General features: G+C 38.8%; 1 protein-coding gene across 6 annotated transcripts in view; it reads left to right on the top strand.

Annotated features, from left to right (window-relative positions):
• The window catches only part of PAN3 (Poly(A) specific ribonuclease subunit PAN3), a 257,273-nt gene that overhangs the window by 20,601 nt on the left and 213,605 nt on the right, over positions 1-23,067 (top strand). The window contains exon 1 of one of the 6 annotated variants that reach the window (XM_067148375.2): positions 6,039-6,137. The exons of the other annotated variants lie outside the window; for them this stretch is intronic. Coding sequence (XP_067004476.1) covers positions 6,134-6,137 — 4 coding nt within the window. The 5' untranslated portion in view covers positions 6,039-6,133. Of the gene's footprint in view, positions 1-6,038; positions 6,138-23,067 lie in introns of those variants that run through there. 6 annotated transcript variants of the gene reach the window in all.

The following is a 23,067-nucleotide window of genomic DNA, read 5'->3' as shown; positions in this document are numbered from 1 at the left end:
AGGAGGAAGCTGGTGTGTACCCATCCCTGAATGAAAAAGTGACAAGGGCCCGTTTGAAATGGTTTGGCCATGTCAAACGAATGGACGATGGAAGGACAGCAAAACAATGGCTACACACAGTTGTGGCCGGAAAACGACCGGTAGGAAGAGATGGCAATACCAAGTGAAAGAGGACATAGGAACAAGAGGAGTCGGCTGGGATGTCGTCCTGAGAGAAGAGTGGTACATAGACAGACAGAAGTGAAGAGAGCTCGTAAACCACATCCGGGCAACTGGAGTGGAAAACTGATGATGATGAGGAAGGGAGGGAAAAATGAAATGAACAGTGTTTTGAGTAATTCAGGCGAACTCATAATAGATCCCAGGGAATCACTGGAGAGGTGTAGGGAATATTTTGAACATCTTCTCAATGTAAAAGGAAATCATCCTGGTGATGTTGCGAACAGCCAAGCTCATGGGGAGGAGGAAAATGATGTTGGTGAAATTATGCTTGAGGAAGTGGAAAGGATGGTAAATAAACTCCATTGTCATAAAGCAACAGGAATAGATGAAATTAGACCTGAAATGGTGAAGTATAGTGGGAAGGCAGGGATGAAATGGCTTCATAGAATAGTAAAATTAGCATGGAATATTGGTAAGGAACCTTCAGATTGGACAAAAGCAGTAATTGCACCTATCTATAAGCAAGGAAACAGGAAGGATTGCAACACCTATCGAGGTATCTCATTAATTAGTATACCAGGCAAAGTATTCACTGGCATCTTGGAAGGGAGGGTGCGATCAGTCGTTGAGAGGAAGTTGGATGAAAACCAGTGTGGTTTCAGACCACAGAGAGGCTGTCAGGATCAGATTTTTAGTATGCGCCAGGTAATTGAAAAATGCTACGAGAGGAATAGGCAGTTGTGTTTGTTTCGTAGATCTAGAGAAAGCATACGACAGGGTACTGAGAGAAAAGATGTTCGCTATACTGGGGGACTATGGAATTAAAGGTAGATTATTGAAATCAATCAAAGGCATTTATACTGACAATTGGTCTTCAGTGAGAATTGATGGTAGAATGAGTTCTTGGTTCAGGGTATTTACAGGGGTTAGACAAGGCTGCAGTCTTTCACCTTTGCTGTTTGTAGTTTACATGGATCATCTGCTGAAAGATATAAAATGGCAGGGTGGGATTCAGTTAGGTGGAAATGTAGTAAGCGGTCTGGCCTGTGCTGACGACTTTATCTTAATGGCAGATTGTGCCGAAAGCCTGCAGTCTAATATCTTGGAACTTGAAAAGAGGTGCAATGAGTATGGTATGAAAATTAGCCTCTCAAAGGCTAAATTGATGTCAGTAGGTAAGAAATTCAACAGAACTGAATGTCAGATTGGTGATACAAAGCTAGAACAGGTTGATAATTTCAAGTATTTAGGTTGTGTGTTCTCCCAAGTGAGATTGAATCAAGGTGTCGTAAAGCTAATGCATTGAGCTCGTAGTTGCGATCAACAGTATTCTGTAAGAAGGAAGTCAGCTCCCAGACGAAACTATCTTTACATCGGTCTGTTTTCAGACCAACTTTGCTTTACGGGAGCGAAAGCTGGGTGGACTCAGGATATCTTATTCATAAGTTAGAAGTAACAGACATGAAAGTAGCAAGAATGATTGCTGGTACAAACAGTTGGGAACAATGGCAGGAGGGTACTCGGAATGAGGAGATGAAGGCTAATTTAGGAATGAACTCGATGGATGAAGCTGTACGCAAAAACCGGCTTCGGTGGTGGGGTCATGTGAGGCGAATGGAGGAGGATAGGTTACCTAGGAGAATAATGGACTCTGTTATGGAGGGTAAGAGAAGTAGAGGTAGACCAAGACAACAATGGTTAGACTCGGTTTCTAACGATTTAAAGATAAGAGGTATAGAAATAAATGAGGCCACAACACTAGTTGCAAATTGAGGATTGTGGCAATGTTTAGTAAATTCACAGAGGCTTGCAGACTGAACGCTGAAAGGCATAACAGTCTATAATGATAATGTATGTATCTTACTTAATGTGCGGCACTGACTTCCTGGCCAAATTGGTGTAAGGAGAGATATATTCTCCCACCTGAGACAGACACAGCAGCAACCATAATTGATTCCATATTGGACAAACTTCCTACTAAGATGATGAGATAATAGTGAGGATGTGGTCCACTACCCTGTTGAGTTCCTTTAAATTTCAAATCCTCCAGGTTTTCCATGTAACAATCTCAGCCTGAAAGGCAGAGCACGTATAATGCTGCTACAGAATCTGATATCTCCTAAGCTTTGTAATGACACCAGGCTGCAAGTAAGTCTCTACATAGTAATGTGATCGAACAACCATCTTCAGGGGATGTGGTGTGGGAGAAACAGTTTTTCAACCCCTGCATTCCTTTTGATTCCCTCCGGCTATCACTTCCTATTCAAACAACTGCAAATTTCTGTTAAACTGTGCTTCACAATGGCAATAAAAAAAGTTCAGGGGCAGTCTTTGAAAGTTGCTGGCGTGTATTAATGTACAATTGTTGTTCCCGTGGCCAGTTATACGTAGCCTGTTCACGTGTAAGTTCTCCTGATAGCCTTGTGATTTTGCAGTCACAGGAGCGAACTGAAACTGTAGGTTACTAGGAAATTTTATAAAACAGGCAGACTTCTACAACCACCCTGGACAACTTAATTTGAAGGGCAGTAGAATTCATGTGACTGGCTGTAGGCATTTATAATGGCATTATATTGAGAACTCTCTAACCGTATTGTGCTAATGGGAAGTCTAAGTTCCTGATAAGAGATTTTTTTTTTTCACCCATAGAGCATTTTAAAAATTAGGTGGGCTTCTGATAAATTCACCTGCGTACAGTGGGTAGGGCCTGACACATCCCACTCTGATGAGTCTAGTGTCAGGCTGGTTTATAGAGCACAGATGTAATACCGTATATTTTGAGTGGCAGTAGGAAACGGGTGCCTGCCATTATTATGAAAACTGTCCAACTCAGATGGGACTGGAAGTAGGTAAGGGGACTTACCTTTGTAATGGACACTCCCCAGATCGATTGTGACGGGCAGTAGGGTAGGGAGTCCGCTATTCTAATGAAAACTCCCCAACTCTACCGTGACTTCAACAGAAACCTCAGTGGGCAACATAATTTGAATGGCAGTTGGCAAGAGTGTCTGCCTTTATAATGGCAATGAGAAAAATCACTTGTGACTGGCTGTAGGCAAGGGCCCTGCTATTATAATGAGAACTTGCCAGTGCAGTTTTGTCTGGCAGTAGGAAATGGGGGTCTGTCATTTTAATGGAAACTTCCCAACTCAATGTGATTGGAAGTAGGAAAAGAGGATGTGACTAATTCCTCAAAGTGATTGTGATTGACAGTAGACAAGGGGGGCCTGCCATTATAATCTAAACTGCCAAACTTGACTGTGACTGGAAGCAGGAAATGGGGGCCTGCTGTTATAATGAAATCTTCCCAACCCGGATGTTACATGAGAAAAGGAGTATGGTAAACTTCCCGTGGTGTTTCTCGGATAATGCTAAGATCAGTGCAATCTAATAAAGTCTTACTCACAATGTGTAGCCTATATTATTATACCTAGAATTCTGTATACAGGATAGACTTCCATAGCAAAGCCTAGGTATAATAGCTGTCTTTATATAAATTAATCTATCTTCTTTAATGGGTTTAGTGACCTTATATTTCAGCATGAACTTAGTTATTCCACTCATAGAAAAGAACATTTTTTGAGGACCCAACTAGTGTGATGTACTCTGTACTTTATAGAAAGATAGGCACAGTGACAGTTCGAAATCCGAGAAAGTAATAGAGGTGACATAGATAGCTATTTTCTTACTTGAACTCTACAATCTTCTTCCCCGGTAATAACATGTGATTGAATACTTGTTAGAGCTACGCCAAATTTTACTTTTTACATACATCTTCATTATAGACTGTTATGCTTTTCAGCGTTAATATGAAAACAGACCAATGTAAAAATAGTTTCATCCGTCCCCTGTAGGTGGGGGACGCAGATGAAGAATAATCACGGTATCCCCTGCATGTTGTAAGAGGCAACTAAAAGGGGCGATCAAGGGATGATTGAATTAGAACCATGAAACTACTTGTGATTAGTACCATCGTGCAGGGAACACCATGAGTTGCCTTTACTTGTGAGTAGTACCACTATGTTAGGTACACAATAGGTTTGTGATTAGTAGCAGCAGAGAGTGGTTCACTGTGAGTTTACAGTATCTCTGATTAGTATCACTGTGTGTGGAACACCACAGGCTTCCATCCGAGGCTCGTTCTTAGATTGAAAGCAACACATAACAACACTCTTCTGGACCTGCTAAGCCTAACGCATCAGAGGATTTTCTTCCAGGGTTTACTCCCTTAGCCTTTGTGGACCCCTCCTCTTCCCACAGGGCAGTGGGTTCCTTTTGTGTGGCATGGATGTGCCTGACAGGATTTATCTATGTAGACACAAATCGTCTCCGACACCCCATGGACCGGGTTAAGGAGACTGTCTAATGCCAGCTTCAAGGATCCTCCCCATTATCACGTATAGTCTGGAGAGTTGCGTCATGCATAAAAGAGAAGTAAACTGCAAGCTGTCGAAATTAAGTTCCTTAGATCAGCTGTACAGAAAACAAGGAAGGGCAGAATTAGGAATGATCAGATACGAGGAGACCTGCAGGTCAACCTGACCATGGAAGAAAGGCTGAAGTGGCTAGGATACGTGAAGCAGATGCAGGTGACTTGAACACCAAGAAAGTATTTTGAAAACGTTCCGGGACGAAGACCAGTTGGACACCCTAGAAAAAGGTGGTTAGATCAGATAAGAGAAGACCTAGAGAAGAGAGGAGAAACGTGGGATGCCCCAGAAAGGAAAGAAGCATACCAGGACCGTAATAAATGGAGGCACATCGTCCTTAAACATCCTACTCGGCTCTCTGGAAGGAATTCATGATGGTGATGATGACCACGGGCTTATGTTGCCTGCGATTACTACCACTGTATGAGCAACACCGTGGGTCTGCGTTGCCTGTGATTAGTACCCACTACGTGAGGAACACCATGGGAATACCAGGGCCCGTGATTAGTACACCTTTGTGAGGAACATCATGGGTTTGTGTTGCCTATGAGTGGTGCCGTTATGTGAGAAACACCATAGGTCTGCGTTACCTGTACGACGTATTGTTTGATACGCTCATTTCAGTGATAAACAATCTAAAAAGACCAATAAATCAACCAGTACACAAAATGGTGCGCAATATGCTCATCTACCATCCCCTCCGTAATCCACGCCCTCCCGACCAATAACCTCGCATTACCGCGATCCCCCTTCCCCTACATAACATGCTCTGCCCCTCTTCTAATACTCGTAGTCTGCTTTCTGCCTTTCTGGTAGACAGTTCCTCATCAGCTTCATTCTCGACAACATAGTGCTTAAGGTGAGTTTCTACTTAAACGAAAATAATGCCTATTAAACTTATTCTTACGCTAATACATAGTGTATATATATCTCTCTTCTTAGGTCCGTTTTTAAAGTTTTTAAAGAGTGAAAATTGTTATCTGGACGCTCAATTAACATTTTGTAATATTTATAAAAACTGACAAAAAGCTTTAACTTTAGTCAAATAATTGTATAAAGGAAATAAGTCATATGTCGCATAAAATATGCTACCAATTTTAATCTAAGGTTTTATGGTGTATACCAAATTTTAATAGTCATGTAAGAATATGTTCAATTTTTTTATATATATGTTGTACGTTATGTTAATATTGTACTTAGGCCTTGTCACAAAGTTTCCTATGGCTGATGATGGCATACAAATAATGCCGAAACCAGTCCCAATGTTTGAAAGGTAATAAATATGTGATGAGTTAATGACGTTACATTGTTTTTGTATTGAAAAGGTGGACATAATTATCCTCAATTTATAGTGTAAATCTAGATTCAATACGGACAAAAATGAAGTTCTTAACTTTAAACTCTTCTCTGTTGTCGAGGCCTGTTTGACGGGGAACACTTCACTGCACAGACTGCAAGTCAACTACGCTACACCAGAGTCCGTATACTGGAGTTGATTACTCCGCGCCCAATCACGTGGGGAGACCTGCAGCAACAATCCAATGGGTCTGAAACTTTGATCGTTTACATACCTACATGGCATCGTTCCATATCTTGAAAATCAATACAAACGACCAATGCCTTCATGGTGTTGCAATTTCCATTTTCTGAAGTGTATTGTTTGTATATATTATATGCCTAATATCTTTTAGTTTTAATCCAATGACGGAAAGTGAAGAGAGGAAACATTTTGGCAAAGGTATTCCAATAAAGGGACTAAGTGGGGATGTTATTTGTTATGTATGTGCGTAATTTGAACAGGAGTAAGGTAATAATGATCCTCTTATTTCTGTAAATAAAGTTTCAGGTAGAATTGCAGTTGCGGTTAAGAGCAAGCAAAAACCCTGTAGTTAAAATAGTAAAAGACAACTATGATTATTGTAAACGGGCAACTGTCGTACAGGAATTATATTTATTTTTATTTTTATATATTTGTTCTTTCTGCAAATACTAATCTTAATTATGCATTACATCTTTTTATATTTCACTTTGAATATTTGCTTGCATCATTTGAAATGAAATATCATATGGTTTTTAGTGCCGGGAGTGTCCACGGACATGTTCGGCTCACCAGGTGCAGGTCTTTTGATTTGACACCCGTAGGCGCCCTGCGCGTCGCACAGTGCGTAATTTCAGGAATCTAGCCGGCCAAAAATTGTATCTCGGAAACTAATGGACCGATTTACATAAAACTTAGTATGCAACTGCTATTATTGGAGATAATTAAGTGTTTGGTCAATCAAGTACAAAGAACAAATTACTACGCCAGGAGTAGAATTAGTAATCTTTGTAATTTTAATCATTTTTCGTTATAGCTTTAAGAAATTAAATAGATGTTAATAGTGGGACATGCTGTTTAGAATGTTTAAAAACAGATACAGGAATACATGTACTTAGTCATTAGATGCACTTACATCAGAATCGATAACTTCACTGTCCTTATCTTTTACGGCAGAACCAGATACAGGAGACTCAGACAGTAAGTTGAGCACTTCTTGTGAAAGCGGAATCAACTTCCTCCTCCTTGATTTCCCTAATCTGGTAATGTAAGGGTCCGATGATATAAGCAGCCTGTGGAAAAGGTCAGAATTTGTGTCCTTTCTGGAAGTTTTCCTGTTATCTTTATTCCTGGTCTCCTGGGCTTCCTCGGAGAGTTGTCCAATAGGTATAATACAATGCCTAATTACCTCCTCTCCATGAACCAAGAGTTTGTGTAAAGTTACAGGCATGTAGTACTATTTGTATTTTTGTAAGTACAATTGTATAGTTTCCTTTGCGTACATTCCAAATGTCACTTTATCAATGGCATACCTACACAAAAGAGTTTCTAAGATGAAACTTAGATGGTTTATTCAATTTAGATCTACTCCAATAATATCCGCAGAAGTGGAAGCCCTCTGAAGAATTTTCTAGCGGTTTCAGTCATTGGTATTGCCAACACTTTGCTTCGGATATCAACCAATAGACCCGTTTCCTCCCTGAACCGAACCTGTATATTCTTCTTTCTTCAACCAGTTTCTTCTCCTCGGCATCTCTTATTTGCCACTTTCTTACGTCAAGTCTGTACGCTATATGTAAAAGGCATTCAAAACATGGAATCCATGCATGAAATGGTCATAACCCAAACTTAAGTGTTGTTGGGTTAATTGCTCTTTCAGTCACTTCAGGAATATTATTCATCCCTTTAGGGGACGCGCCACATATATAGCACGTTTGGGAAGACTGATAGGAAGACAATGCACTGCAGACTTTTCCATCCACCACAGTGAAGTGTAGCTGATGTTCAACCGCTCTGTGAACCGCTGGCAGCTCACTTCTGTAGTGAAGTCATCCACAGTATTTATTGCATGTGTATTTTAGGCTTTAAATCAGAGTTATGCGATAAGCCTACGTGTGTGATTTCTTTCTGTAACTTTAATACTGTGATCTTTTATAATCATTTCCAGCATTTATTTATTGCATCTTTTTTATAGCTTTTATTGTCTGGATAAATTTATTAAATGCAATTTAATACATCACCTGCCCCTCGCCCATGAAATTATTTGTCTATTTTCTCCCGCAATTTGCCTTATATTTCAGCGCTGAGGTTTCTTATGTGCCGTAGTTTACCTCTGATTCTGTACAAAACCAAAGTGGCCCCTGTAGACCCCGCATCTCCTTTAGTTCATAAAAATAATTTGTAGCTTAGTTTCTTCAGCTTTTTGTCTTGAACTTAAATACTGAATTTCACAAACATATTTGCCGCTGTTTTCCCGTGATGGCGTTGAGAAAAGCCGTTTGATATGGCAACCCTGTTGTCATAAGAGCAATACTGTTTTCTTAACATGGAATGGGCTATAGTAGGCTAATGGCAGGCTCATCCTGATATTGTTGTGATGAACGTCCTTCTGCAAGGCTTATTCTACGGTCAAACCAACTTTTATTGTACTTCAGCAATTGTCCCTTTTTCTACTATATTTTGTCCAGTGTGATAGAATTTTAGCACACAAAATACTGACTGACTTCGTTATTGACTTGGATATATTCTCGGAACAATCCTCAAAGCCTACATGTTCAATTACAACATTCGCAGTATCACTGTTCCGCTTAAATTCCCTGCTGTTCCTCAACAGCTCGAAAACTGACCTTCAGGTTACAGAATACGTGGCTTTTGAAAAAATAAATTACTCTCATGGTCGCGCCTGGTCGCAGAAAAAAGTCGCAGTTTTCTATTCACTTAAGTATAGACAGTTCCTCCAAAAGACTTTAATTGCAGAAATCAAAGGCAATCCCTTTTGAAAGTCAGCTCAAATTTGTATAATTAGATAGCGCTTGGACACCCTGTACCTGAATTTTAAGTGCATATTCCGGACAAAAAGATAGTAATTTTCAGAAAATGCTACATACTATATAAAATACATACCTTCATCTAATATAATCACATTGCAAGCTAAAGAAATATTTAGTTCTGACATCTTTACTGAGCCTTCACATAATAATAACTGCGCGCTCGCCTTGCCAGAATATGATGCCGTAACGGAGGAGAGAAACTTTATGCCTTTGGTGAGATTAGATAATCAGACTTTTCAATACTTAATTACTGTACCCAAGGGTCTTATGAACACGACTCACAGAAAATGCACACGAAAGACAAAGGTTGAAAATATTATTTTTGGCCGGCTGGATGCTCAAAATTACCCACTGTGCGTCGTGATGAGGATACATTTTTAACGTATGGTAATAACTTTGCTGCGAAGAGGCCTTCGTTCAGTGATACGAAGTGGCAACAGTGAGCATCTTGCTCTCTTAAATGTCAATCCCATTCTAGTTCCACGCGGACTATAGTACTATATGAATACACGAGTTAAATTATCTCAATTCCGATGTAATGATTAGGTGAATCTTATTTCTGTTAATAAAGTCAGAAATAATATGTCACCCTTTAATTTTCTTGAATACTCTTGATATATATGCTATTTCTGGGATTGGAAATTGTGAGGAAATGGCTGAGCAGATTTCATTGAATAACCCCTCATTTTAAATGGTATTTTTTATAGCATTGCCAACTTTCCTACATTATCGTCTTATTTTCTTCAAGTAGTTCCAATGTTGTCTGCTAGATAACATGTGGCAACTGGTATCGTCACTAGTATGGCAGTAGTGAAAGAATCACCAGTTTCAAGCAACATAATGGCAACGTGATGGCTTGAAACTTTCTTGTACAAACTTATCCAGTAACCTATGCTATATAAAAATTAATGTGCAAATCAGTATAGCCTATTGTCATGTCTGCTAGAAGATGACACCAAGGCAGCAGATATTGAGATATTGAGTCCATAGAGTTTCAGCGGCAACAACTACCGTCTATCAAAATATTATATGTACTCAGGTATGGAGGTTGTTTATGAAATAATCAATAGGCCTACAGAAAATCCAATAATGCTATCATTTTCCTAGTTTCGTTTCATGTTAGGTCACTACAGGAAATAGCACAGAAATTGGTGTTGGAATATCTTTTGAAAGGAGAGTAATCGTGTTAACTGACCCACCACTCCTAAACAAAATTTCCATAGGAAATCAAGAAATCTTAATTGTAGATACATTTAAATATCTGGGAGAAATCATAACATATAACCTCAACGAAAAGCCAACATGGCATAACAAAATAAATAAATTGACCAGAGCACAATATGTCACCAAGAATACCTACAACAACAAGGGCCTGTCAATAGCAACAAAATTAAAACACTACAAAACAGTCACTCAACCAGAAATAACGTACACAAGTGAAACCATCTTCAAAACAACTAACACTACACAAATAGACAAAATACTCAAGATAGATGGAAGAATCATTAGAGCATGCATCAACAAATCATACCAAAGAGATGGACAGTGGAGAGTAGCTTCTAATGAAACAATCTACAAGGAAATACAACCAGTAATGAGCACAATCAGGAAGAAACACATTTAATTTTTTGGACATCTAATCAGGACACCAGAGAACAGGATCATCAGGAGAATAATAGAAAAACTGTGGAATAGTAAGTGCAATATTAAGTAGATTACAGAAATCAAGGAGGAAATGGATGAACTACAAATTACAGTGGAAGATCTAAGAAACAAAACTAACAAAATCAGGAAACTCACAGGCAGACAGACAAACAAACCAGACTGCAAACCAGAATCAACAGACAGGAGGAAGGTTGATTTCCAATGAAGAAAGAAAGATCTGAGAGAATGAAGAAGTACTGGTCTGACAGGAAACTGAAAAATTATTTTGTATAAAGTTGGCTAGAGGGCCCAGGAAATGACCTGGGGGAGTCTCTACGAACATCTTGAGACTCTGGCTAGAAACAGGGGTGTGATGCGAATATATGAACTCACCAAGAGAGTTCACTTAGCCTCTCACACCTCAATTCTCCAAATCCTACCTACGCGTGGTGCCCCTGTTAAGCTGAGCAACCCAGTGGAAGATTGGGTTTTCAACCCCAGGGGGAAACTGGGTCAGTGAGCCAACAGGAGTGGAGGACAGTGGAAGGCAATGGGAAACCACCACTGTAATTTTCCCAAGAAAACTCCATGGCTTTGCTCAATTTAAAATATTCCGGAGTTTCAAGTTCCCCAGTCGGATCTCCGGGGGGGAACTACGTTGAGAGAAGATTCAAGAAATGTGCGCTGCTGCAAGGAACAGTACTGTTTAGGAACTTGGAATGTAAGATCCATGTATCAAGGAAAGCCGGATATAGTCAAATGAGAAATGAAGAGACTGGGCATCGATATACTGAGAATAAGTGAAGTGAGATGAATTGGTATTGGTGAATTTGCTACAGATGAGTACATGGTATACTATTCTGGATATGAAAACCAAAGGAAGAATGGAGTTACCCTCATAGTTAGCAACAGGGTGCGTAACACTATAATGGGGTGCAATTTTAAAACTGATAAAATGATGTCTGTACGTTTTCAAGGCCAACTTTTTAACATCACAGTCATACAAATTTACGCTCCAACCGCGGAAGAGGAAGATATTGACCAATTCTATGAAGACATGAGAATTGCTACAGTTAACACCAAAGAAGGATGTCGTCTTCATTATTGGCGACTGGAATGCCAAAGTAGGAAATCAAACTGTAGATGGAGTAACGGGAAAATTTGGCCTTGGCACAACAAATGAAGCTGGACAGAGACTCCTAGAATTCTGTCAAGACAACTCACTGGTCATTACCAACACACTGTTTCAATTGCCCAAACGACGCCTATACACCTGAACCTCGCCAGATGGTAAATGTCGGAATCAGATTGACTACATACCATTTAGCATCCTACATACTTTGTAGTCAGAGGTGGAGGAGCGCTGTACAGTCATCCAAAACAAGGCCTGGGGCTGATTGTGGATCAGATCACAAGCTCTTAATTTCCAAATTCCAGCTCAAATTAAAAAGCATTGACAAAGCCAAACCATCAAGCAGATATGACCTAAATAGCATACCTCTTGAATATACAGTAGAGGTTAGAAACAGATTTAATGGATTAGATTTAAGAGATAGAGTCCCAGAAGAGCTATGGTCAGAAGTACGCTGTGTTGTTAAGGAGACAGCGGAAAAGCATATTTCCAAGAAAAAGAACAAGAAGGCCAGATGGTTATCGGGTGAAGCACTACAAATAGCAGAAGAAAGAAAAAAAAATGCAAAATCAAAGGGGAAAGATCGAAGATGTCTAAATTAAATGCAGAGTTTCAGAAACTAGCTAGAAGAGATAAGAATGCCTTTTTGAATGAACAGTGCAAGGAAGTTGAGGAAAATAACAGGCTGGGTAAGACAAGAGATCTTTACATAAGAATTGGAGACATCAGAGGGAAATTCCAGGCGAAGATTGGAATGATAAAAGATAAAAATGTAAAAGATCTTACTGAAGCAGAGGAGGTTAAAGAAAGGTGGAGGGAATATGTAGGCAATTTGTATAGGAAAGATCGGAATACTTCTGATGAAGTTTACTCTGTTGTCAGAGGCAGAACCAGATATCCTAGAAAGTGAGGTCAAGTGGGCCCTAGAAAGTATTGCAAACAATAAGGCAAGTGGTTATGATGGAATCCCAGAAGAACTGTTCAAAATCCTAGGACAGGATGCTATGAAAGTGCTACATTTAATATGTCAGCAAATATGGAAAACCCAGCAGTGGCCAAAAGTTTGGAAAAACTCAGTGTTCATCCCAATTCCAAAGAAGGGCAGTGCTAAAGAATGTTCAAACTACCGAACAATCGCACTTATATTGCATGCTAGTAATGTTATGCTCAAGATCCTGCAGAATAGGCTGCGGCAGTATGTAGATCGAGAACTACCTGAAGAACAAGCCGGTTTTCGCAAAGGCAGAGGAACCAGAGATCAAATTGCTAATATTCGCTGGATTATGGAGAAAGCAACAGAATTCCAGAAAGACCTATACTTATGCTTTATTGGCTATGCTCAAGCCTTTGACTGTGTTGACCACAATAAATTGTGGCAAGTACTCAAGACTATGGGAGTACCAGATCATCTTATTTGCCTTATGAGAAATCTCTACCCTGATCTGGAAGCTACGGTGAGAACCCTATATGGAACAACTGAATGGGTCAAGATTGAGAAAGGTGTACGTCAAGGCTGCATATTGTCACCTTATTTATTCAACTTATATGCAGAGTATGTGATGAGGAATGCCAAATTAGATGCAACAGAAACTGGAGCTAAAATTGGTGGGAGACATATAAATAACCTTAGATATGCTGATGACACCACCCTGTTGGCAGGAAGTGAAGAACAACTTAAGTATCTACAAATGAAGGTGAAAGAAGAAAGTGCAAAAGCTGGACTGAGGTTGAATGTCAAGAAAACAAAGATCATGGCAACTAAACCTATCACCTCCTGGCATATAAATGGTGAAACAATGGAGGTTGTTCCTAGTTACATCTACTTGGGCTCCAAAATAACTACTGACTGTGATTGCAGCCATGAAATTAAGAGACGCTTGCTCCCTGGGAGGAAGGCAATGGCCAACCTTGATAACATTTTCAAGAGTAGAGACGTAACTTTAAGAACAAAGATTCATATAGTGAAAGCTATGGTCTTCCCAGTAGCAATGTACGGAAGTGAGACCTGGACAGTAAGAAAGGCTGAGCATCGAAGAATAGACACATTTGAACTATGGTGTTGGAGAAAACTCCTTAAAGTTCCGTGGACTGCGAAGAGATCTGATAAGTCCATATTACAGGAAATCAACCCAGGCTGTTCACTGGAAGGTCAAATACTCAGACAAAAACTAAAGTACTTCAGTCATATTATGAGAAAACATGATTCACTGGAAAAGACCTTAATGCTGGGGAAGACTGATGGTAACAGGAGAAGAGGGCGACAACGGATGAGGTGGATTGATGGCATCAAGGAAGCCACAGCTCTCAATTTAGAAAGACTTCGGAAAATAGTATATGACAGGAAGAAATGGCGCACTTTGGTCTATGGGGTCACGGAGAGTCGAAAGCGACTAAACAACTAATAACAAACAACAACAGAGTGGTCCAATGGTGGCCATAAAATGTAAATAATAATAATTAAGTCATTTAGGTTTCAAATTTTTAATTTATATTTAAATCATTTTTAATGTAGGTGGAACACAAAAAATGCCCCTTTTAAAAGTTTCAACCTTGCATCAAATTTAAGACATTATTTTTCAAAACCCTGTCACCTGATCGAATCCAAATTTTAACAAAATAAGCTTATATTGGGGCGTTTTATACATTTCAGAATGTTATGTTTCCAAGAAAAGGTTATCAGTTTTGTAAGGCGACTGTTCCTTGGCTTGGGGTGGTTGGAAAATTGCATTTTTGGTTGTGTTGAGATGCAGTGGTTTTGCTGTGTGACTGAAATATGTAAATTAATTCACTTTTTTTAAATCGGTTTGTTTTAAGTAGAATGATATGGATCAGCAGCTGGCATGTGCAGGGAAAATCATGTAATTACGAATGATTTATTCAGGTAAATTTTTCCACCTGTTCAGTGCAATGTAGTTTTGTAGGTTTTTTTTTTTTACATTTCATGATATTGTTTGGTACTAGTTTCGACCCTACTCGGGGTCATCATCAGCCATAAACATTCAGATACACAATTTAGTCAAAATAGTCAAATTTTTGTCCACACAAAGGAAGGTTATTTCAAAATTAGAGACCAACTAATTAAGCACAATATTGTCTATGGTTGAATAAATATTTGCGAGGAGATTGAAATCTCAGTTCATTGCAGAGCCATCAGCCACGCTTCACACACTGCCGCGCAAGGTCCAATTGCTCCAAATGCAGTGCTTGCACTCTCAGAATTCTACTGGAAGTTATTCAGTGATATGTTTTCATTTGTTACATTAAGCGTATGAATTTTCTCCTTACTTCAATTTCAGCAAGACCCTGTTGTTATTGAAACTCTAATGGATAACATATATATGTCAGCATTTTAAAATAGTGTATAACTTAACAGTGCCAAAACATAGGCCACACTATCAATAGAATCTGCCAGAAAGACTCACTTTTAAACTATTAGTACTTAGAAATATATTATAAAGCATGTTCTGAAGCAATTATTTTATGAACTTGAATCACAATTGTGCTCATTTTATTCAGCGCAAACAATACTTTACCTTTAGAATCATACTACTTGGTTCCAAATGTAGCCATTTTACAACGGCATGCTAGTTTTTGTAATATAGATGTTGATTCCCATAGGGAACATGAAATATTTGTCCTGAATGAGTAAATTTATAATACCAATATATTGATATATCTGATGGCCAGGCAGGCATCAATTTTTGGAAATGAGACAAAATCTCTATAGTGCATTGGCACTGCTGGTGGCTTCAAGTAGCCTATGCAGTGGCCTCCACGGTATGCACTAGCCATGCGTCTTGGTGGGTGTGCTAAGTACCAACTGATAAGCCCAACTTAGCACATGGGGGCGAAACGCAGGTGACCAAGAATGAGGTAGCAGGAAAATTTATAATGTCCAATAACAGACCATTATATTGGTATTATACTAGTTTATACCGGGTAAGCTGGCCGTGCGGTTAGGGTCGTGCAGCTGTGAGCTTGCATCCGGGAGATAGTGGGTTCGAACCACACTGTCGGCAGCCTTGAAGATGGTTTTCAGTGGTTTCCCATTTTCACACCAGGCAAACTAGTTTATGTGATATAGGTGTTGATTCCCATAGGGAACATGAAATATTTGTCCTGAATGAATAAATTTATAATACCAATATAATGGTCCGTTATTGGACATTATAAATTTTTCAGCTACCTGTACCTTAATTAAGATCACGGCTGCTTCCTTCCCACTCCTAGGCCTTTCCTGTCCTATCGTCATCATAAGCCCTATCTGTGTTGGTGCGCAGCAAGAAAAAGGTCATTTAGCAGCTGTAACCTATTTTTGCACATCCAGGCCAATCTCTGTCATGAGAACAACGGGGCCACACTCCCTTCAAGGCTCTTTTCTATAGGCTGCGCGGCAAGAAAAAAGGTCATTTATTGTTTATCTTAGTTCCTAAGTAGACAGGTTGGCAGCCCGATCACGTCATCCCCGAGAAGGAAACAAAATACAGTCGTTCTGCGTGTAGACGTTTGCGATACAAGTGTTGACCCATGGCACTAATGTTGAGGTGTGCGGGATGTAGTTTTAAGGAATTAAGACAAGATGTTGAACTTAACTGGCTACCAGTAGCTTACTGTGAAATGAATGCTACAGAACTGATTTCAGCCTTTGTGAAGAATAACATTGCCAAATTAAACCAAGCGAACACTGAAGAGAAGTAAAAAGGATAACTGTGACAAGAGATCTATGCTAAGAAACCTTACGTTCTATAATACCTGAGCTAATAATGTAAAACAAACCGGGCGAGTTGGCCGTGCGCGTAAAGGCGCGCGGCTGTGAGCTTGCATCTGGGAGATAGTAGGTTCGAATCCCACTATCGGCAGCCCTAAAAATGGTTTTCCGTGGTTTCCCATTTTCACACCAGGCAAATGCTGGGGCTGTACCTTAATTAAAGCCACGGCCGCTTCCTTCCAACTCCTAAGTCTTTAATATCCCATCGTCGCCATAAGACCTATCTGTGTCGGTGCGACGTAAAGCCCCTAGCAACAAAAAAAAAATTCCACTGTCGGCAGCCCTGAAGATGGTTTTCCGTGGTTTCCCATTTTCACACCAGGCAAATGCTGGGGCTGTACCTTAAGTAAGGCCACAGCCTCTTCCTTCCAACTCCTAGGCCTTTCCTATCCCATCGTCACCATAAGACCTATCTGTGTCAGTGCAACGTAAAGCCACTAGCATAAAAATAAAACAAAAGCTAAAAGGTTTCCACCTATTCAATACTATTTATTGTAACCTAAAAAAGTTACATATATTTGATGAAACTAGTTTCGGTCTTGCTAGAGACCATCATCAGTCAGGATCATTAAAGTTAAGGCAAGACATGAATTATAGACAGATAACATTTATGAAGTAAGCGTGTGTTGTTGATATTCGGTGCAAGACAAGTAAAGAGTTGAATGTTAAACACTCATCACGATCACATGTCTTGTGTAAGTTCTCAAAGTTTTCTTCCAATTTGAAGAATGCACTTCACAAAAGACCAGGTGAAAAACATGAATTACTAGCACTTGAAGAATCGTCTTGAATTCAGGTCATCTGAAACAAGTGTGAACAGAATAATGTTGATGGGAAAGGATTGAGATGTTCATTTGTTTCCAATATGGCTCATTGAAAAAGTCGAAAGAGCAAAAGGCAAAGAAATAGAATAGAGCCGAGTTGTAGGTGGGAGGTATAGTGTAGCCTAAGGTGGGGCTGAGGAATGTGAGATGGTGGGTGATTCCTGGAGGGAATTTGGAGAAAAAAAGAGAAGGGGCTTTTGAGTACTTAATTTCTTTTTACTGAAAATAAGAATTAATAGATCATATAAAGGGTTTGGTTTTTCTGATATCTTATTAAGGTTGAAATTGGGACTAAAATATTGATCCAGTTGGATGTAACAATTTTCAAAGATATTGAGCAGAGATTTTTTAGGTCTTGATCAATATTCGTAAATTTATGGTTTGAGTGCATCATATGTTTCCCCATAGCTAAAAATCTGTTACATTTACATGAATTTACATGTAATTTATTACGTATGAATACTTGAGCTAGTCAGTCTTGAAAGTTCCGATTCTGTAAGTGACTGGCATGAATTAGAAATTGATGGTATTTCTGGTGATGAACTGTAAGGTGTATACTGTAAATAGTTAGATATACGCAATTAAAAATGTAAAAATAAAATAAAAAACTAACAATAAAAAATATAAAAACAAAAAGAACATAACAAAAATTAAGCATTTTTAAGACATTCATTTGCCAACTTAATTAAACGTATAAATCATGCCAGGAGCCAATACTTTTTTCTTTCTATTGGTTAGAATGTAGTAGATGGTAGGTAACGGTACAAGTGAAGTTTTTACACATTCACGTGAAAAATCATTGATGACGCACATGTGCTTTCATGGCATTGAAGAGCGGTATAATATCCTAGGTGCCGATAGACCCACATGTGCGTCATCGATCTATGTCAGCATATTTGCATAGCGTTGGAACAAATGATTTTTATAACCTGAACACATAACTCAAACATCAGTCTGAGTGCTGTTACAGAAGGACTGAGTCCAATCACAATGCCGACGAGTAAAGACAAGAAAAACTGGATTATATATAATGGCACACATGTGCGTCAATGGCATGTTTCACAATTAAGTATTTATTTATTTTCCACCTAGTCGATACAATGATTGCTTAAGGCAATTTTTAATGGTTAAAAGTGGTACATGTTTCGTATATTATCAACATCTTCAGCCACATCTGTTTAGATGAAAAATATATAAATTGACAAAGTAATGCTTTAGAGGAAGTGTCCTTAAAATTAACATAACCATTAAAAATTGCCTTAAGCAATCATTGTAACGACTAGGTGGAAAATAAATAAATACTTAATTGTGAATCTATTGAAGTGCGATACGGACCATGAAGCTGATTTTATGTAATCAACGGCATGTAACGTGAGAACAACATGACGTATGTGTGTGCGAGGTGGCAGCCAACATGTTCTAGCTGCCATTGAAGGCAAAGCTGATGGGAAATTTTTTCATGACCTCATTAATACCTTTTATTTCAATGTTAATTAGTGGTAATTAGAAGTTTCATCTGGTAATTAATAAGCAAACGGTGAAACAAATGTTAATGTACATGCAACTTTTAATCAGTAGATTAAACTCCGAGCGAGGCATGAAATGGCGCCGCGATGTATCCCGCTCTATCTCGGCAATGGCGCACGACTTTCCTTGCACCGCCCAGCCACTGAGCCATATTGTTCTACCCAATACAAACTGATATTAAAAAAAGGGAATTCAGTTACATATTTCACAATGCAATAAAGAAGCCAATTTTCCAACCACACAGAGCCAAGTAAGTTACCTTACAAAATTGGTAACTTTTTTCTTGGAAACATCAAATTCTGAAATTTATAAACAATGTTTGAAACATTGTGTTGTGTTAATACATTGCTGACCAGATGCTTGAGCTTATCACATACTCTGTGGACCGGACATTTTTCTACTGAGCATACTAGAGTGTACGTTATTATAAAAATGTACATGTACATACTATGTAGTCAAGATATTATCTTTAAAGTTGGTATGAGTCTTTATAAAACCATCCTCAGCGTCAGTTGCTAATACATCATCAATGTTTACATTGTTATCGTCATCAGAGTCGCTTGAATAAATGAGCACACTATGTAAATTACGACGTGTAGGGGCTTGAATATCACTTCCACCATCACTGTCACATTCAGTTTCCACTAATTCACAATCACTATCCATTTGAACGATCATTGGCATACAATTTTTCTAAAATATCGTCGTCACCTAACAAGCGCTCCATCTTATCATTGACTGAACTGGAGAAAGAAAGTCGACATTTCGAAACTAAATCAAAGAATAAAAGAAGTCGGTGAATAAAAGAAACATGGCAGATATACATCTACGATTTATTCTATTCAATGTGCAAGTCCGAAAATAGTTCAGTGTATGGCCAAGAGATGTCGCAGGGAGACCGGAAACGATGTCATGGATAAACAGAGATTTCTCGTGGCCCGTCTCCTACCGCTAGCAAGCGTACTACGAGATTTCTCGGGGCCCGTCACCCATGTGTTAAAATTTGGATTCGATCCTAGGACGGTTTGTGAGAAACAATGTGTTAAATTTGACACAGGGTTGAAACACGTTTAAAAGCAGGCGCCGCTTGTGTTCCACCTGTGTGCGATAAAAAAATATTAAAATATATACATGAAAAATTTGAAACATGAAATGAAACTAGGAAAATGGTGTTATCGTATTTTCTGTGGACCTACAGTAGGCTATTGGTTATTTCTTAAACAACCTCCAGACTGGAGTACACATAATGTTTTGGTTGATAGGACTCAGTTTCAGTTTTGCCTGGGTATTGAGTGTTCAAGATGCGATTGCACTCAGCCGTGCCAGGAACTAGTGCTTGTTTACTTCGCCTTGGTGATAAGTGGTTCCTTTAGCTAGACCCCAAACTATCAACACACATTCCATTCTTAATTTGCCCTTTTGTTTTTGCATTTGTAGCACAGGGAAATTCTTTTCTATGAATCTTGTCCTGTTGATAATTGCAAGATAAATATTGTATTCTCATTGTTTGAATGATGGTAGTTGTTGGACTTAATTCTGCAGTTTGTCCAAAATCAAACAGTTCCTCTGTTTTAATCTGTACTAGCTGTAAACAGAGACATTGGACATTTGACATTGGAGTATCCACTTGTTTTCTGTAATATTTGCTCCACAACTTCTAATATTATGTAAGATATCCATGGTTTCCTCAACAATTGGGTACAGTCATAGGAAGTAAAGGTGATAATTTTAATTTTCAAGTTGATAAGCATCTTTATCTGATGTTAACAACTTTACCTTTGCTATTTATCTTTGTGAAGTTGGATAAGCTTATGAGTTTAAGTTCTGTTGAAACGGTTTTAAATTTTTATGTGTCATATAGACTTTGAAATTTTCTTGTTTGTGAGAGGAATGAATTATGAAGTTGTGAAAATGGAATGACTTTAAAAGCTTTGTAAGTGGTACCTCCTTCAGTCTTTTCATCCCTACCTTGATTTTTTTCATTGTTGCTATGCTCGTGGAACAGTTATGTTGGTTGTGTTTTCATTGTTTCTCAGGTTTATAGCAAAGAGAAAGTATATAAACTGTAATTGTTGTGATTATGTATATCATGCCTATACTTTGCAAGTATGGTATTAGATTGCTAACATATGTGGCAATATGCAATGAGTGGAAGGGAAGTTCACGAAAACTGCTTAGGAAACTTCATCTGAGGATGTACTGTATCACAATCATGATAAAAGTGAAATGTTACCAAATGCTGTAAAAGTGTATTTGACGATAAACCCAACTCAATAAATGGCCACATTGTTGACTGTGGAATCAGATTTAATTTGCCTGTCATGGTTCGAGTGTACCTGTCACACAGAAACTTCAATACAATACTAACTAATGAAAATAATTCACATAAATTTCGCATTCATGCCATTGAAAGTTATGACTTGCCCATTCTTCATTCCTTGAATGACTGCTGGCTGTGGTACAATTGAAATAATTTAAAAAAAAGAGGGATCTGTGTTCTCTATAAACATCCAAGTACGGACGGTGGGCGGACTCTAAATTTTTCTAAACTATTCTGAAACACTGCTGTACCCACGAAAATGGATATACAGTATATCAGGATTAATGTCTTTGTTCTCCAATTTCCAACCACTACGGTTCTTTTGTGTCACTGACCACATGCGTTTGGAAGGACCTGGCACAGCATTTTCACTCTCACTTTCAAATACTCTTTACATTCAAATAACTTTCACTATTGCTATCACAACCCTCGAACTCTGATTCATTTTTCAAAACTTAATTATTGCCATAACTGCCATCTAAAACTGTCTACAAGCGCATTCTAACTCTCGTCATTGTTGTGATGCTGGTTCTACTGTGTAATGAATACTGAATACATACCGATGAAAATAAACTGTTGTTCAACAATCCCAGTGTCACACAGAAATACAGACAGTATTATTTACCAACAGTACATGTCTCTAGTTCCTTACATTGTGTACTTTGAGAACTTATATTGCAAAGGGAATCAAATGTATGAGATAATCAACACACTGCGTCATTGCAAGCTGCACTTGTCACTTGATTCATGCACGCGACCACAGCTCGTTAAATAATGGAAACAGCACGCGACCACAGCTCGTTAAATAATGGAAACAGGTTAAGTGTTTGACTTTGGGTTTTAATAGCAACAATAAAGGTAAATTCGTGTCCTCATCCCGAGGTGGTGCAGCTTTTTTCAGGCACACCCCCAATGGACGTGAGCTGCAATTAACGAGTCCATGTTATACTTTCATTTGACTTTAAATCAGAAGGTTGGCGCAGGTTCTGATTTTTTTTTTTTTTTTTTTTTCCCAAGTAGTTTGGTCAAATTCATGTTATCTTCATGTTTTTTTACTGAATGTGAGGCTACAAAGGTAAAAATTGAAACTTTTAGATGGAGGGGAGGGGGGTGCGTATTCAGATTACAAAATTAAATAATTTGTTGCCTTGAATATTTTGTGTGAACAGGTACCATACCTTTGAACTATTTGAAACATTTCATAAATTTCATAAAATATAAATACAGTAGTCAGTCGATAATCCGGCATATATCTGACCAGAGCAATGCTGGATTGCTGGAAATTACTAATAACACAATTAAACGGCAAAAGCTATGACTACTGTATTATTGTATGAAACACAGTACAGTATTTTTCAGTAGAGAACACTCAATGAAAGTGTCAGGCATGCAGTAATACTGTATTTTATATTAAAATAACTAGCCTGCCTGGTAGCCATGATTGTAAAGTCATCAAGTCTATATAGTCTAACACTGTGGTTAGGCAATTTGAGTCTCGTTGCTCGAAAAAAGTTTCACCATCAGAATGTTGGCCAGCAGGGTAGGAGAAGTGGTGGTATACAATTTCTAATCAGTAGATTACGTGTCAAAAGCCTGGATTCAATTCTAAACCTCCCTGGCAGTGCTCATATGGAGTGAGGGTATATGACGCTGTTGTTTCATCTGTCGGTGGGGGCGTAAAGCTCTGAGCAGGCCCCTTGGTGTTATTCGACAGGAGTAGGCTACGTGTTGACGCCGGGTTTCATCCTTCCACTACCTAATCATTATCCCCACACGCAGACATGCAGGTCGCCCATGGGCATTGTTCCGAGGTATCTGTGGAGCAGCAGAGGTGAAAGAAGGTGCGGGGGTGAACAGGTCTCAGGCTACGAAATTAAAGTTAATTAAAATTT

Source organism: Anabrus simplex, chromosome 5, assembly GCF_040414725.1.
Source record: "Anabrus simplex isolate iqAnaSimp1 chromosome 5, ASM4041472v1, whole genome shotgun sequence".
NCBI lineage: Eukaryota > Metazoa > Arthropoda > Insecta > Orthoptera > Tettigoniidae > Anabrus > Anabrus simplex.
Note: the sequence above shows the minus strand (reverse complement) of the source record. Positions and strands in the feature narration are given on the sequence as shown.